Consider the following 15946-nt stretch of genomic DNA (forward strand, 5'->3'; position numbering starts at 1 on the left):
GAACGTGTTTGTAGCCTGAATGACTTGTCAATCATTCTATTAATTTTCTGGCTCTTGTAAACATCATGTTATTTTTGCGGCTTCGGTAGACTGGTGACGATTGGAGATATTTGCATTTGTTGTAAATAATAAACTTCTATTTCATTTCACCCATAATCTCTATCCATCAAACTGCGATTTCAGCTACTCCAGCCCAGTCGATGCCAATTAAAGATGAAGTAACGGAAAGGAAAGATGGATAACAAGTCTAGAGAGATTAGGGGGCGACTGATAATTAACTTTCTTCATTATATTTCAATAGATTGCTTAATTTAATATCAACTCAAACCTCGATAAAACGTTTGAGCTGACGTATTGTCACTTGCTCTCCTTAATCTTACATCATAAGGATTAGCCGAGAATACATTGTCAGAATTAACGCCCTTTCTGCTATTACTAACAAACCGGTGGCTTAAGTTTTCATAATGTTCAATTGAGTCAGTATCCAAAATTTCAGGGTTTCCATCTTGTCTCCAACCCTCTCTCCAGTCATCTGGGTCTGTGTTGAAGTTCTGCGAGGAAGATGTAACCGAGTCTGATAAAATCCCATAGCGGCTGTACCAGCTAGGTCCCATTTCACCAAATATGAAATCAGTTAAGTCCTCACTCCTTGAAGAATCCTTCGTACTAGCTGTGCTGCAAGAACTGGCATCGGACCAGCTGAAAATGGAAGAACTTTCACTTAATGAATCTACAGTTGGAATTCTTCGCATTGACTGATATCTCCATTCATCTCCATAAGGCATCTGATTGTTGGTTAAACCAAACTTTTGCCTAGCTGGAATATCAGATTTAGATTTCTGCTTGGAAGCATTATGGCCAGAAGGAACAGCTTCCCAACTCCTCCTCTTGGACTTCACACCATGACACACCACATTATTTCTCATCAAAGTTGGAGGCCGTGGAGAGTGCCTGAGAATAAGAAAACTGAAAGTGCTAATGCTCCAATAAAGTGAAGAATATATATTTTATCAATCCAGCCATACTGATAGATTACCTTGCATACAAGAGCATGTATGCCTCTTGTAATAAGACCACCTCCAACTCTACAGGCATAACCTACATAATATATCACCAGTCAGTTTATAATTCAAAAACAGATTCCAATCTAATTATTAAAAAAAAAAAAAAAAAAGGATTATCCAAATTCTATAAGTTCAATAAATAAAAATATAATTTATCTATTTATTTTCTAGCATAGTATCGCAACCAGCAAAACAACACTAGTCAACAGCTAGAGTTCATATATGCACAAAAGACACCATTTAACGTATTGAACAAGTTTCATCAATTCTCTTAATAAATTCAAAATTGTGAAAAATGGAAGATGCTAAAAAGTATCCAAAGAATGAACTCCAACCTTGAGGATGCAAGATTTCATAGTAAGTGTACCTCAATTAATCAAGGATGCAAGTATAATTTGGTATTTACAATCCTAAACATTTGATACAATTAGGGGAAAGGGTTAAAATACATATGCAGAACAGTTTTCTTTTGTTCTAAGTCAATTCCAACTTCGAAAGGGGGCAGCTTTTAGTTAAAGGGGATATTTTTCTGTAACAAATAGATAAGAGAGCAAACAAAGCCAAGCCTCAAAGGAACAACAATACTTGTAAACACTAAACACATTAGAGGTAAACAAGAAACATACACTGCTGTCATCAATTCTGAACCACTCCCCATGAGAATCCTTCACATAACAAACATAATGACCAGAAAATGCAGCATGCGTAACATCCAAGTGAACAACCACTGCATAGAGACTGTACACAGGAGATCTGTCGCCAGTTTCACTCATATATGGAGCTATGTTGAGGACATCAGGGAACTGAACTGATTTATTTAACTTCCCAAAGTTTCGAGACTACAAGGCACAAATGGCAGAGCAAACATCAACAATCAAGATCACATAAAAAGCACAGGAACTTGCAGTCAAAGAACTACCTGAAATCTTTTTAAGACAATAGTAAGTATATTTGGCTCCTCCAATATCATCAACTTCTTTTTGGCTTTCTCATATGATTTACACCTGATTGAGACAATATAATGTAAATTTTACTTTGCATCACTAAAGGGTCAAACAAATTATTCAATTACTTTAAGAGACTTGTATTGTAATCAGAGAAGAAACCACAGAATAAAAGTAAGACTTAAAACTTAGATAAAATGGATAACACTTAAAGTGCCAAATGAATGAGATTTTTATTCTAAGAACCTAAACCATGGGGCATAAAACAACAGAACATGTAAATATCTTGATTCTAGGAAATTTGAGCAAGAACTAAGAATGGAAAATGAGCATTTAATTAACCTGTCGCAATGATACTTGTTCTCTCCAACCAAGATCTCAGTAGCTGTAAATTGGGCAAGAGCATCTTCAAGTGTTTCAATGTCCCCATCTATCTCAACAGTTAGATCCATCATCCGCTCACACCACTCAGATTTACTGTGGCATTTCAAGCATTTGATCTGATAAAACCCGATCATGACATTCCAAATAACAAAAATGAGACGACTTCTACTTTGGTAAGGAAAAATAACATTATCATAGATGTATCATCAAGATCATGAACAAACCTTAGATAAAAGGAAACCCCCGAAAGTCAAGCCTATTAAAGTTGTTTCTTCTGCTAATTTTCCTTGGGTCCCAACCTCCTTGAGGCAAACAGATTGCATTGTATCCACAGCACACCTGCCATCTTATAGAGTAATGTCGTAATTCACATTTGCGAAGATAACAAAATTTAAGGCACAATAACTGTAAAACGCCCAAGGTTTCCCTAATATCATAAACCCCTATGGATATCAGAAATAGCTCTGAGACCCTCACTATTTATCAAACGTTAAGAAAATTTTTGTGGATAATCCAATTAAATAAAAACATATCTTGTAGGTTGATTTTGAATTCGTTGCAGATTAGGTTTGGATCGGTGAATTTAGTTGTTTGCTGTGTTGATCTGGGTTATAGGTGCTCGGGTGAGGTGTGGCGGGGTGGAGTGGGGTGGGGTGGGGCAGGGGAAGGTGATTTAAGGACAATGGCAATATAGGTATTTACTAGTCAAATGACAAATTTCAGAACGTTTGCTAATGGTGGGGTCTCAAAGCTATTTCTGATACCTTCGGGGGTGTATAGTACAGTAGGGAAACCTTGGGGGGTTTACAGTTGTTATCCCCAATTTTAATATAAAAACAGTAAATACAAACAAACAGTAGGTTATTAGCTGTTTCACCTTAGAAATTCATGAGCATCTTCTTCTCTCCCATGACCAAGATGACTTCCGATTTTTTCAATCTTGGATAGTATACCTATGGGGGACACAGGAGAGTTTCCCTCCCTTGCCTTCAGAATTAGGCGCTCAAACTCACAAATGAAACACCACTCTTTCTTTCGACCTGGGAAAGATGATAATTGAAAGAATGAGAGTGTTAACGAGCACAAATTCCTAATAATAAACTCGTTGTTAATCCACAAACAAAGCATTAAAAGAACTTACAAGCTCTGGAGTGGAGCCTTTGAACAAGATAGGAACTCAAAGGCTGAGTAAATGCCAAGCATTGGAGCACAGCATTAGCATAACAACTGCAGAAATTCAAGATATTTAGCCATATGAAAAAACAAGAAACTAAATATTTCAATGTTAAATGCCTTATTAAATTACCAAACGAATATGGCCTTGATTTAAAAATCAATGGCTTAAAACCTCTAAATACCCAAAAAATAAATATAGTGGAAAACCATAAACGACGTACACAATACAGACTAAGATAATAAGTGCATGATTTTAGCAATCTTGTTGTTTCAAAAAGTATGAACCAGAAACAACAGCAATGGTTAATTCACCCACCTCGTAGAAGTATTCACCAGAAAACAATATTAAGAGCATGGAAAATGAAGCACGCGAAAACATATTGCATCCATATATTAGTGTTTTATAAATTGAAAAAATTCTAAAATTACCTGTTTCCACAATTTGTAAGGCCAAATGGGGATAATTCCACCTCATCACAAGAGTAAAGTTTCGTGAATAGATCATACGGAAATATTGTCTGTCAAATCAAAAAGAGTAAAAAAAAACAATGAATACTGTGTGACATGGGAATTAAGAAAACCACAGGGCTCCAGAAAACCACATCAAAACATGCAAATAACCTTGTCGTTGTAATTTTCAGCAACCTCAGTCTCTGAACCAAGCACATGAGACTTCAATGGTTTGGAAGCTCTAAACTGCTGCACAACCTTCTGCACCGATGTTTTAAACCCACGACAAGCATTTTGTGGCAGGCTTGGAATATTATTATTTTTTGTGAGGAACACAGACCTAGATATGGTATGTGATTGACCTGCTGCAGCCGAAGATGTCCGAGGAGCAGAAAATGATGAAGATGGAATATCTTTTCCCTTAGGGAGCTTAAAATCATCTTTACTATCTTTAATTACAGAATCTGGCCTTGAAGAACTCAAAAATAAAGAGCTCCTGGATTTAGAAGGGTCTTTAATTAACAATTCAGGCAAAGCACCTCCTCCAACAGGCTTCTTATCACCCAATTTTCCCGGTTGGACATCATTTGGCATGGTTGTCTTCCCATTCGGAAGCTGCGATCTGAAGTTAACCTCTTCATCATTTTGACTCAATTGCATATCATTTGATTTACTTGCAAGAGAAGTGCCACCTATATCATCAACTGAATTAATGGACTCTGAAGATGGTGACATTTTCTGTTTCATCTTCTTGACTCTAGTCCTTGTTCCAGGCATAGGAGTAACAGCATCAGCACTAGGTCTCTCTGGTCTGTCAATATTGCTAGACGGAAAATCAAAATGTGTTCCTTCTTCATCTGCACAAGGCTTAAGATTCACATCATTATCTTTCATTGATACAGCTTCAGAAGAAACATTGCCTTCTATCTCAGAATCATTACTATAACTTCCTAACTGTTTTTGTGATGCTGTTACACCAACAATGCTACCTTCCTCTCTCAATGGCATGGTAGAAATCAAGGGACAACACGCATCCTTGTGACCTTGTCTCCAGTGAATAATTTGACACTTACCAGAACTACAAGTAGAAATATTTAAAAGTAAATACAATAGGAAGACACCAAGTTACTGGAACTGTGCATATTCAGAAGCAAATACAGTAGATATTCAGCCACACATCAACAAAAGCATAAAAATGCAACCAAAACTTTCAGATGATAAAAAAGTCTGTATTCCTAAACATGTCACTGTTGCACTCCTCCCAGTAACATCTCTGAAGATATGCAAGTCAAGTAGAGCTGACAAAAATCCATAATGATTGAGCTCCGACTTGACCAGGACAAATTGAATCAGAAAAGTCATACTAATTGCCAAATTATCATCAAGAATACAAGGCAGGCATTCTACAAGATACTTGAAGATTCATTTTCCAAAGCATATCAAAAGAAATGACAAGCAGCAAGTAAAATAAAACAATCTATCTTTTCTAAAACAGTGTGAAAATCCCACTGAAGCCCCTCTCTCCCTCCAAAAAGCAAAGATGTAAAAATAATAAGACGAATTTCTATAAGGATATTTTCATAAAATAGATAAACCAAACACTGATAGTGGCAGGTTCAGTGTCATTATACATGAAGATTTATCACATCGAAGATAGTTGAATTTTCAACAATGTTGTCCTCACAATGCGAAAATTATATAATGCCTAATCTTCCATGTAAATCTTCAGGTTTCATGCACCATTAAGAAACAATCACTTCTCTACTTTCTTGTGGTTAGGGACATTAAATGCACTAACTACTGCAAAAACAAAAGTACCAGCTTCACTAAATAGTCAGTATCATACATTCTCAAACAAGCAAAGGTCTTTCTCAACCTAGCTACATGATCTCCCAAATATCTTGCCTGACATAGATTTCAATCACACACAGGAAATCAAAATAAGAACAACTTTTTCCATGAAATTACTCAATATCAACACCTTGTCATCAACATCCCACCACCCTAGTACTCAATGACAAGCTGATTCCCTAAATTGTATTTATCTGTTATGATCTACATAGATAATTAAACTAGGCTCTCAGCAACTGATATAGCCATTTCCATAAAAATGACTATAAACATCCTTTCCTCTACTCACGATAAATATTAACGCATGAAATTTGATCGCCAATGAGGTGTACTTATAACCGATAACATAGTGATTTAGTGAAATGCAATCAATAGCCTGCAAAAAGACAGAAAGAACATCAAAGGGAGTTGGCACTATTCTGACTAATCACCCAAACGTTGAAGTTAGCTCTTTGATGATTCAACATTAAAAAGATAAGAACTAGGAGGTTTTGTTTGTGCCTCATAACATTCTGATTAAACATACATGCAGTGCCAGTAGTTTCTAAGAGTACTTGGGTCCTACTAAAAGTGATTCTATCATCTATTACCAATATTCGGTTTTTATCAATCTCCTTGTCAAATTTTGAGATTAATCTTATTACTTTACAAGCCTACTTGATGGCAATTTCCGATTAACAAAGTTATCTAGTCTTGATACTCTATTAAGCCAAGCAAGAAGATCATGTGTGTATTTTTTCCAGTGTCACATGTGTGTTTATAGGAAAATTAGTAGCAGCATTCCTCTTTCCAACTATGGTCACCTTCATTAGGCACCTTAGGTCAAATTATGGTGGCACTTAATACCCTCTCTACTCCCTTTTTGGTGACACCTAATCAACACCTTTTAAGAGGTATTTGGAGCCAACCTTGGTGACATGTTAATGCCACCCATAGGGCCAAGCATAACCTGTTCTCATGACAACTTGATCCAAAGTTAGTGAGAGCTTCATCTCTTCTATACATATGGGTTACCATTTCATTTTATTCTCACATTTAAAATTTGTTTCTAGGGAATTCATCGGTCTTAAAGAATTATTAGTCTCCATCTTTTGATTGCTTTTTCCAGTGAATCTTTACTGTTCGTTGTCTTTTGTTCTTCTTGGTATTTTGGTTTGGTAAATTTTTCTAATCAATAGTTTTCACACCTAGTACTAATTCCATGTCATTGATCCATAAAGAAATTTTATGCTTCGTACAAACGCCCAACTAGTGCTAATACCAGTGAACATGGTAGTATACACTAAAACTTAAGATAGTTTTTGCTCTTACTACATGTTATCTTTTTCCTCAATGTCCAGATAACACTAAGCCAGTGGTGGTGGTAATAGGGTTGAATGGTCTATCAACAAGGAGAAAATAAAATGCATGGACTCCATTCAACTTGTAAGTCTTTAGGATTACAAATTGGGCACCAAGTGCTCACAAGGGACATCAGAAAAAGGAGAGAATAATTTAATAGAGGGAATTCACACTGCTAATTCGTTTGCAAAATTCACATGTGGCGGTTCTAAAATTCGCAGGTGCATAAGAATGGTAGCTCTTTGACATAACGAAGTCAAATAACAGCTGCTACCAAGCATATTTAGAAGGGGTCATTGCCCAATCCCTCCTAAGGTTTCCCTAAAAGAACTTCCCTCTTATGGTATCCAAAATAACTATATCCCCCCTATCCATTAGGGTCCATCCATTAACCTTGAAGGGTGAATCATTTTTCAACCTTTAGGTTCCGCAAAAGTATACTTTACCCCAATTATCTTTTAAAGCAACATTTTCATCCTTAGCATTTGAGGGCTGATACTTCAAAATAAAATATAAACGGGCTTTTATCAATCCTTCTCAAGATTTTCTTTTTTCTAGATTATATTATTTCATATTAATTAATTTTATAATTATAATTATACTTATATTTCATAACTGTAAATTTTATTTTTAAATATCAAAGTAATTACTTTTAGTTATTGTAATAGGACTATACAAGGGTAATGAAATCTTCTCATAAGAGATGATAATGTCAACAAACCTGACTAATGATTGTTAAATCCAAGGATAAAAGTGTAACTTACATCCAACGTAAAGGATGAATAACTTCACGCTAAAGGATGAAAACGAATGGCACGAAGATTATAGTTATTTTGCATGAGAGGAAAACTATCTTTTAGGGAAATAGCAATTACCCCTACTCAGAAATTGCCAAGATTTCTACAAGACCTAAAAATTTTAATAGGTTAGCAATTATCTTTGTTTATAGTTAAAAAATTTCCAAGATTAGTCTATTGTCTTTAGGTTTTTATATCTATCTTGGGCAAATTTTATCTTTATCACCTTTTAATCTTATAATCGTGGGCTTTACAGTCATAAATAGGTCAATTATTTTATTAATCATCATCATTCATTAGTATTTCTTATATTTTCCTTTTGACTTACTTTTCTCATAGACTTGAAACCATATGCTCAACAATATTAGCCCCCTCATCCACTACATCAAGCAGTATACATAAAGATAAAATAACAAAAGCATTTGCCTCAATATGCACCTCCTAAGAGAAAGAAAAGATAGAAAAATTCTGAGTTGCATCGAAGACTCTCTCACTAAAGGCTTTCACATAACAATCTGTAAATCAGACACAAAAACAAATGGTAGTCGAATTGATGCATCAAAGAAGGGCAATCCATTAGGGATGTAAGACTGATTTTAAAAGCAATATTCAATGAGCTTATTCCAATCCTCCAAACTTTTGCTATCGTTTTCATCCTGAACATGTTATTGATTCGTTAGATGAAATAAAGGCCATTGAGTTTAAAGAGATTCTAGAAAGGAAACAAGCTAAATATCCAGCCCAGAAAGGATAATGTCTATTTTGGTAGGAACTTCTAGAATGTGAAAGAAAATGGCCTACAAAGGCACGGGGAAAAGTGAAACAATATTAAGTGCATGAAGGATAATTTTTTCCTACTCCCGAGGCTGAAACGTCACCCATAGGGAGAGAATAAGAATATGTTCCTAAAGCTTCTAAAGTGGAAGGATGATAAACTCTGAAGCAAACTATTCTCGTAGTCTCTAATTTAATCATTACATCAATACATATTGGATTGCACATATTGAAGAAGGTAAACAAACTGGTGAAGTAGAAAATTAATTGAGAAGATACAATTGCTTAAACTTGAGACCAAGTAAGATGTTCCATTTGAAAATATGGCTGAGAAGGTACAACACACTGAAGTTGAAGTAAAGCAAGATGATACGTAAGAGCAAACACTGTTAAGCTGAAGAACAAGAAGGTTGGACATATTGGAAAAGATACTATGTTCAATTTCCATTGATGGCATCGCGGCGTAACCATTATTTAGACGTATTACCTTCCAAATAAACATAACTTGAGGACAAATTATATCAAATTGCAATAGAAATAAAATAAAAGACTTTTATACAATAAGAACTTTTTTTTAACCAAAGGAAAGCTTTTATACCACTTGATGTAACTAATAAGGAGGTTAAACATTGCTTTAGCATATTTTCTCAAATCCATTAGTATATTGTCAGATACACTACAAACTAATTCTCCAAAGCAAAAATATAAAAAAATATTACTGAACACTAATTAATGATATATAAAGCCTGTTTATAGCTAATAATCCTAAGATAAATAAAAATAAAAGAATAAGAGATGATGAAGACAACAAAAGAAAAAAGATGACTATCAAAACCAAAGGTAGAAAAGAAAGGGGAAAAAAAAAACTAATCTTCCCAAAAGGAAAAAAAAAAAGGAAGAAAATGGGTAAAACCTAAGAAGATAAAAATCCTAACCAATCTGGCAATCTCCCCTATATCAATAACAACTCAAAGAATTTGATGAAGAAAATGATAGAAATAAAAACATCAGAAGACCGATAAGATCATTTCTACCAAAAATCTATGACTATCATAGGATACTGTAGGTATACTAAAAGTGGAAAAAAAAAATTCTACCAAGTAGTTCTCACTTTCTTCTAAACTCACCCACCAAAGAGCTAAATTGAGCTTCCAGATGGTTTTTCTATATTCTTTCTGCTAACTATTATTTGTATTCCCACCAACGAAAACTCCCATGTCATCAATCATAAACACAACGCACCACATAGTGATGAATTTCTCACTTCAACAATAAAATATTTCCAGAATTTTCAAAAACTACAAGTTCCATCAGAACAATTCTTCTTAAAAATTGGCCAAAAGAAAATAATCTAACACAGCAACTACAGAAAAATCATTAATTTCTACCAATACGTAAATTACCCATAAATACCTAAAATCAATTAAACCAAACAAACAAACTATGTTCCAACCAAAGCACCAACAAGTTTGTTTATTTCATTCAAGAAATCTAAAGCACTAAAGTTCCTCATTAACTCTTAATCTAAAGCACTAAAGTTCCTCATTAACTCTTAAACCAAAATGTATTTCATAAAACATAAAACAAAAACCTTCATATTCCAAGTTTTATCAATGTATTCAAAAAAAAAAAAACATTAAACAAAAACCTTCATTTTCCAAGTTTTACCAAAATTTATTCATAAAACAATACCTTCATTTTTTTCAAGTTTTACCGAAATGTATTTATAAAACACAAAACAAAAACCTTCATTTTTCAAATTTTACCAGAATGTATTCATAAAACAAAAACCTTCATTTTCAAGTTTTACCAAAATGTATTTATAAAACAAAAACCTTCATTTTCCAAGTTTTACCGAAATGTATTCATAAAACAAAAGCCTCCCTTTTCCAAATATTACCAAAATTTAGTAATAAAACATAAAACAAAAACCTCCACTTCCCAAGTTTTACCAAAATTTATTCATGTAACATAAAACAAAAACCTTCATTATCGAAGTTTTACCCAAGTTCATTCATTAAACATAAGACAAGAACCTTCATTTTCCAAGTTTACCAAAATTTATTCATAAAACATAAAACAAAAACCTTCATTTTCCAAGTTTTAGCATAATGTATTCATTAAACAAAAACCTTTACTTTCCAAGTTTTACCAAAATGTATTCATAAAACAAAAACCTTTACTTTCCATGTTTTACCAAAATGTATTCATAAAACATAAAACAAAAATCTTCAATTTCCAAATTTTGAAATTCAAAAGGCTATACATATATTGGATTACCTCTTAATTTCACAAAAAAAATTAAAAGACTAAATAATTAACTAACCAGTAACGAACAGCTTTGCACCGGGAGCAACGAGTGGTGGTGGGAAGAAAACAGACAGCACATTGATAGAACCGCGGCATGGAATCGTACTGATTCGCAGCTTCGAATTCCACCATGAGCGATTCCTCGGCGACGGCATTGAGGAGATTCGTAACCTTCACCTTTCTGACAGCGGAATCCCTCCATTTCTGCCGAATTACAACGCCAAAAACAAGCAAACAAACGACGAGGATGCCGTGAAACCCTAGAATTCCAGGGACCAGCATTTAGCTCAAATCCTAATAATTAAACCGGCGCCGAGGACGAGACCTGAACTGAGAAACATTGAGGCCGGTGTTTGAATGATATACATGAATTCGATTAGTGCGGCGTCGGTGGTGGTAGTGGTGGTGGTGGTGGAGGAGGAGGAGAGGGCGGTGGCGGAGGAATCAAGGGGTAGAAAGGGAAATGTAAGTGGTGGTTGTGTTGAATAAAGGATGATTCTTTTAGCATCTGGATTGAAAAAGAGGAGCGAGAGTGATTGTGAGAATAGAAAGCGGACTGAGTGGGATTGAATTCGTGAGTGAGTACGAATCTTTTTTTGTTTTTTTACATATTTTGTCCTGGCGTGGACGTGGGAAAGTAAATATTTGATAACCCATTAACTGAAATCCCCCTATCTTATTGTAGTGTTAGTAAACCCATAAAACTTAAGACAGGTTTTTGGAATTGGGATAGGGTTGGATTAGAGTATTGATAGCGTTGTCTCTTGTTTGGTGCATTACGAAACTGGATCGTGAATATAGGATAATGTTACACCAATAACTTTTTCTCATAAACTTCTTTTATAACCTTCGATGTTGGCGTTATCACATCAAAAGGATTTTGATTAGACAAAAAATCATCGTTCTTTCATAGAGAACAGTCATTCCTTATGAAAGAATGGTCATTCTTCACGAAAAGAATGATCATTCTTTATGAAGGAACAACCAAAGGAATGGTTGTTGATAAACAAGGAACAACCATTACTAATGGAGGGACGGTCATTCCTTATGAAATGAATGAATGTTCCTTAAGGAACAATATGAACAACCAAAGGAATGGTTGCTCCTTTGGTCGTTCCTTCATAAAAAACAATTATTACTTATGAATGAACGATCGTTCTTTTATAAGTAATAACCGTTCCTTTTGAAAGAACGATTGATTCGTTTCTAGTAGTGTCTTTGGTGTCTTGAGAGTAATAAGAGCTGACGTGACAGTGCCAATCTACCGACATGTTATAATTGTAAGAGAATATTGTGAGATTGGGTTGTAAATGTAATATTTTTCATATTAATAAGTTCTTTTTTTATGTAATTATAAAATAGCTTACAATTGAATTTTATAGTTAATTATTATTGAATACCAGTATTTTAACTTTTATTTACAATTAAATTTAGGCAATGTTGCTTTAAATCAAATGAATATTTATGTTAGAATAATTAGAAATAACATTTTTAGATTAATATAGGTACAGTAATTTATTTAGGAGTTTTTTAACTCCTATCTTGGGTAATCCCACGTGTATGGGCAGGATTGATAATCACACTACACTACTACATCAGGATTAAATTTTGAATTTAGGATAACCAGTCCAATCCGTTGAAAGCCACCAATACCAAACATGGGATATTGGTACCGAAATGAATTATCATTGAGAGTGAACATATTATTTAAATTTTAGGGGTGTTTATGTCATTTTCTGTTTACAGTTAAATTTCAGGTCAAACATCCTAAAGTGTCTTTTGATTGACATTTCTCAAAACTTGTGTCCCCTGATTGATACATTAGAAAAATTATATGCCTTTAAATAACATGCCATTATGAGTTAATATATATTTATTTGAACATCTAAAATTTATTAGTACGTGGATATTAATATCAAAAACCTAGGGGATATTGTTAATTAATCATGCCTCAGGGGGGGAAATGTCATTAACTCAAAAGTAAATTACGTACCAATCTCTTCTATTTTCTCTTTGGAGTTTACTACATACTTGTAATCATATTTACTTGTTTTACACGGAATATGTTTTATAAATTAAATTTTAGCGAAAATACAATTATATAAAAATTAAAATTAAAGAAATCCAAAAATTAAAATTAAAGAAATCCAAAATTTATAATTTAAGAAATATAAATGTAATAGAATAGGTGAATAGGAGTTCAAATAGAAGTGTGGGTAGGCTTAGGCCTTAGAGTGTGCCTGTTCTGGTAAAGTATAATTGAGCTATTTTAGGATGGTACTACCTAGGAATTATGTTAATATTAATAATAATAAATACATTTATGACATTAAATACTTTGAGTTAAAAGTTTGGTTAAACATTTAGAGTCAGTTTGTTTTATTATTTTGGATATGATTTTGAGAATAATATTGGGTAGTTGAATAGGAGAGTATTACGAGGTAAAATTTAAAAATTTACAAAAAAAAAAAAAAACCCCTAAGTTTGCTAATTTAACTAAACACCTCAATATATAAAAAAATTATAAAATGACAAAAACACCTCCACCCACTCACAGTGTCAGATTCCAGCCACCGCCACTGGAATCTAGCCGAAAAATGGCGTTACAACGCAAACCTGTCGGATCTAGCGGGTAGGACGTCGATATGGCCTTTTCCGGCCAGATCCACCACGGATCTAGCCGAAAAATGTCAGATCTACGGTAAGATCTGGTCGTCGACGGTCACAAAAGTCCAGATCTACCAAAGATATAGCAAAGATCGATGAATTACCGACCAGTTTCGGTCGATTGTAGCCTGTTGTGACAGATTCCGGCTACCACCGACGGTGTTTGTCGGAATCTGGTAAGTATGGGTGGGTAGGGGTGTTCTTGTTAATTTTTAAACCTTTTTTTCTAGGGGTATTTAATAAAATTAATAAACTTAAAGAGTCTAAAACTAATTAAAAAAATATACTAATATTTCTCAAATAACAAAACAAACAAGTATTTTGCGAATATAGGTAGAAATAATAAAACAAATGGAGCCTTAGTGACGGATTTGTTTTTTAACATTCACCTAATATTGAAGGAGGCAGAAAATGACTGCAAACTCCTGCATAAATATATATCCTCATTTTCACAAAAATAAATTAATATTTAATGAGAATCTTCAACTGTGTTTAATGAGAATTTTGAATAATATATATATATACACACACACATAATCCAATCTCACAACCTTCTCTCACAACTTTGACATAACAGCTCGTAATTGGTCAGTTCACAAATAGGCAAGCAAGATCCATTTGCGAGCTATCAAGTCGGAGGTTTTAAGAGAATGTTGTAAGATTGGATTGTGGACCTATACTCATATATATATATATATATATATATTATATTATATTATATTGTAGATTAGATTGTGGACATATATTATCTTGTGTGTGTACGTGTGACAAATGTCCGTCACACAAATCAAGTTTTATAAAGTTAAAATTTTATATTAATACTTTTTTTTTTAATTAAATACTAGTAAAATATATAAAATTATATTATAAAAAAAAAACACACACACACATATATATATGTGTGTGTGTGTGTGAGCGACAAATGTCCGTTGATACAAATCAAGTTTTATAAAGTTAAAATTATATATTAATACTTTTCCTTTTTTTTTTATTAAATACTAGTAAAATATATTTAATAATTGTAAAACATATATATATATTTTTTAATGAAATATGTTCTTTATATGAGTATAAGTGATGTTATTGACACCCCAATTGTTTATCTAATAAAATCCTATCTCAAGGATAAATTTGTAATGTTGAAATGTATTACAGTTAACCATTCTTAAAGCACTATTTTAAAACTCGGATTGGATTAGTGGATTGGTTGGTCTGACCGGTTCAACTGGGACCCAGGCTCAACTTTGGTCCAGGTTAATAGTAAAATCGATAATAACTAAAGAACCGCTTTAGATTGGTGGTACAATGCAAACCGGTCAATGCGACCGGCCAGAAGCTTAATCTAGTCCACTAATTCCCTTGCATCAATTTCATTCTCCATTTTGTTTTCAAGTTTCACTCTTAGTCAAGCCAGCAGCCCAGCACAACAACAAGCATTTTCCATTTTCATTGCAATATCAGTCGAGCCAATAGCAAGCATCCTTCCATTATCGAAATAGAATCTTCTTCATCTTCTTTGACTTCAACTTCAACAACACCAATCGAAACTCGAGAGATTCTCTTCATCTTCTTCACTGATTTTACAAGTTAGATTCTTCATCTTCTTTTAATTCTCTAAATCTTCCATCTTCATCTCCAAAGGTATCTAAACCCTAAAATGCTTTTTTCTTTTTACTCTTCTATTCACTAAAATGCGGCTTATTATGAGTATAACGTGATACAGAATCACTGAGGATCTAAAAGAAATTCTTTTTGCTCTTCTCTCCACTAAAGTTCAACTTATTTGCAGGTAAGTTCTTTTTACTTTTCTCTTCACTTAGATTGTTTTACATAAATAGCTTTTGAAATAAAATAGCCTTTGCCTTTGTAGTAATTGTTGTATAAGATCTATAAGCATTAGGTAATTAAGCAATGTCCATCCCTTACCACCAGCTTGTGCCTTTTCTATTGGATTTCGTCATTAGTAATATAGCAAAGTTTCAATCCATGTTGTTGTATAAAAGTTTTCACGAAATGACACATTCTACTTTTGATTATTGAAATGAAGACTTTGAAATCGGTTACAAGTTTGTCTTTTTATACAGAAGCATTAAGTCATTCTTCATATATCTATAAACCAAACATCTATTGCTTATAAAACCATCAAATTGTTCAACGTCTCCTCTGAAAGCCGCAAAACCAAGGTTCA

The 15946-nt window shown here is 33.6% G+C and overlaps 1 protein-coding gene across 2 annotated transcripts; it reads right to left on the reverse strand.

Annotated features, from left to right (window-relative positions):
* Window positions 1–288: 288 nt before the first annotated feature.
* On the reverse strand, window positions 289–11648 carry LOC116123412 (ubiquitin carboxyl-terminal hydrolase 17-like). 2 transcript variants are annotated; one of them, XM_031409180.1, is made up of 11 exons: window positions 11108–11648; window positions 4190–5096; window positions 3998–4086; window positions 3534–3619; window positions 3270–3432; window positions 2617–2731; window positions 2351–2508; window positions 1984–2068; window positions 1691–1903; window positions 1037–1098; window positions 289–951 (listed from the first exon to the last, which is right to left on the reverse strand). In XM_031409180.1, the coding sequence occupies exons 1-11, from the start codon at window positions 11371–11373 to the stop codon at window positions 318–320; spliced, it is 2778 nt and encodes a 925-aa protein (XP_031265040.1). In that variant the 5' UTR covers window positions 11374–11648; the 3' UTR covers window positions 289–317. The 2 variants fall into 2 exon arrangements, with proteins under 2 accessions (XP_031265040.1, XP_031265041.1); XM_031409181.1 differs by having other exon boundaries at window positions 4190–4875; window positions 11108–11392.
* Between the last annotated feature and the right edge of the window lie 4298 nt (window positions 11649–15946).

This window comes from Pistacia vera, unplaced genomic scaffold (genome assembly GCF_008641045.1).
Source record: "Pistacia vera cultivar Batoury unplaced genomic scaffold, PisVer_v2 Contig142, whole genome shotgun sequence".
Classification (NCBI taxonomy): Eukaryota; Viridiplantae; Streptophyta; class Magnoliopsida; order Sapindales; family Anacardiaceae; genus Pistacia; species Pistacia vera.

Excerpts from the sequence above, each read along its gene's own strand:
- LOC116123412 (XM_031409180.1), bottom strand. The coding sequence starts at position 11,373 with ATGCTGGTCCCTGGAATTCTAGGGTTTCACGGCATCCTCGTCGTTTGT. Across the intron at positions 2,732-3,269 it reads GATGCTCATGAATTTCTAAG|GTGTGCTGTGGATACAATGC; the intron begins GTGAAACAGCTA and ends ATAAGATGGCAG. Across the intron at positions 1,904-1,983 it reads TTGTCTTAAAAAGATTTCAG|TCTCGAAACTTTGGGAAGTT; the intron begins GTAGTTCTTTGA and ends TGTGCCTTGTAG.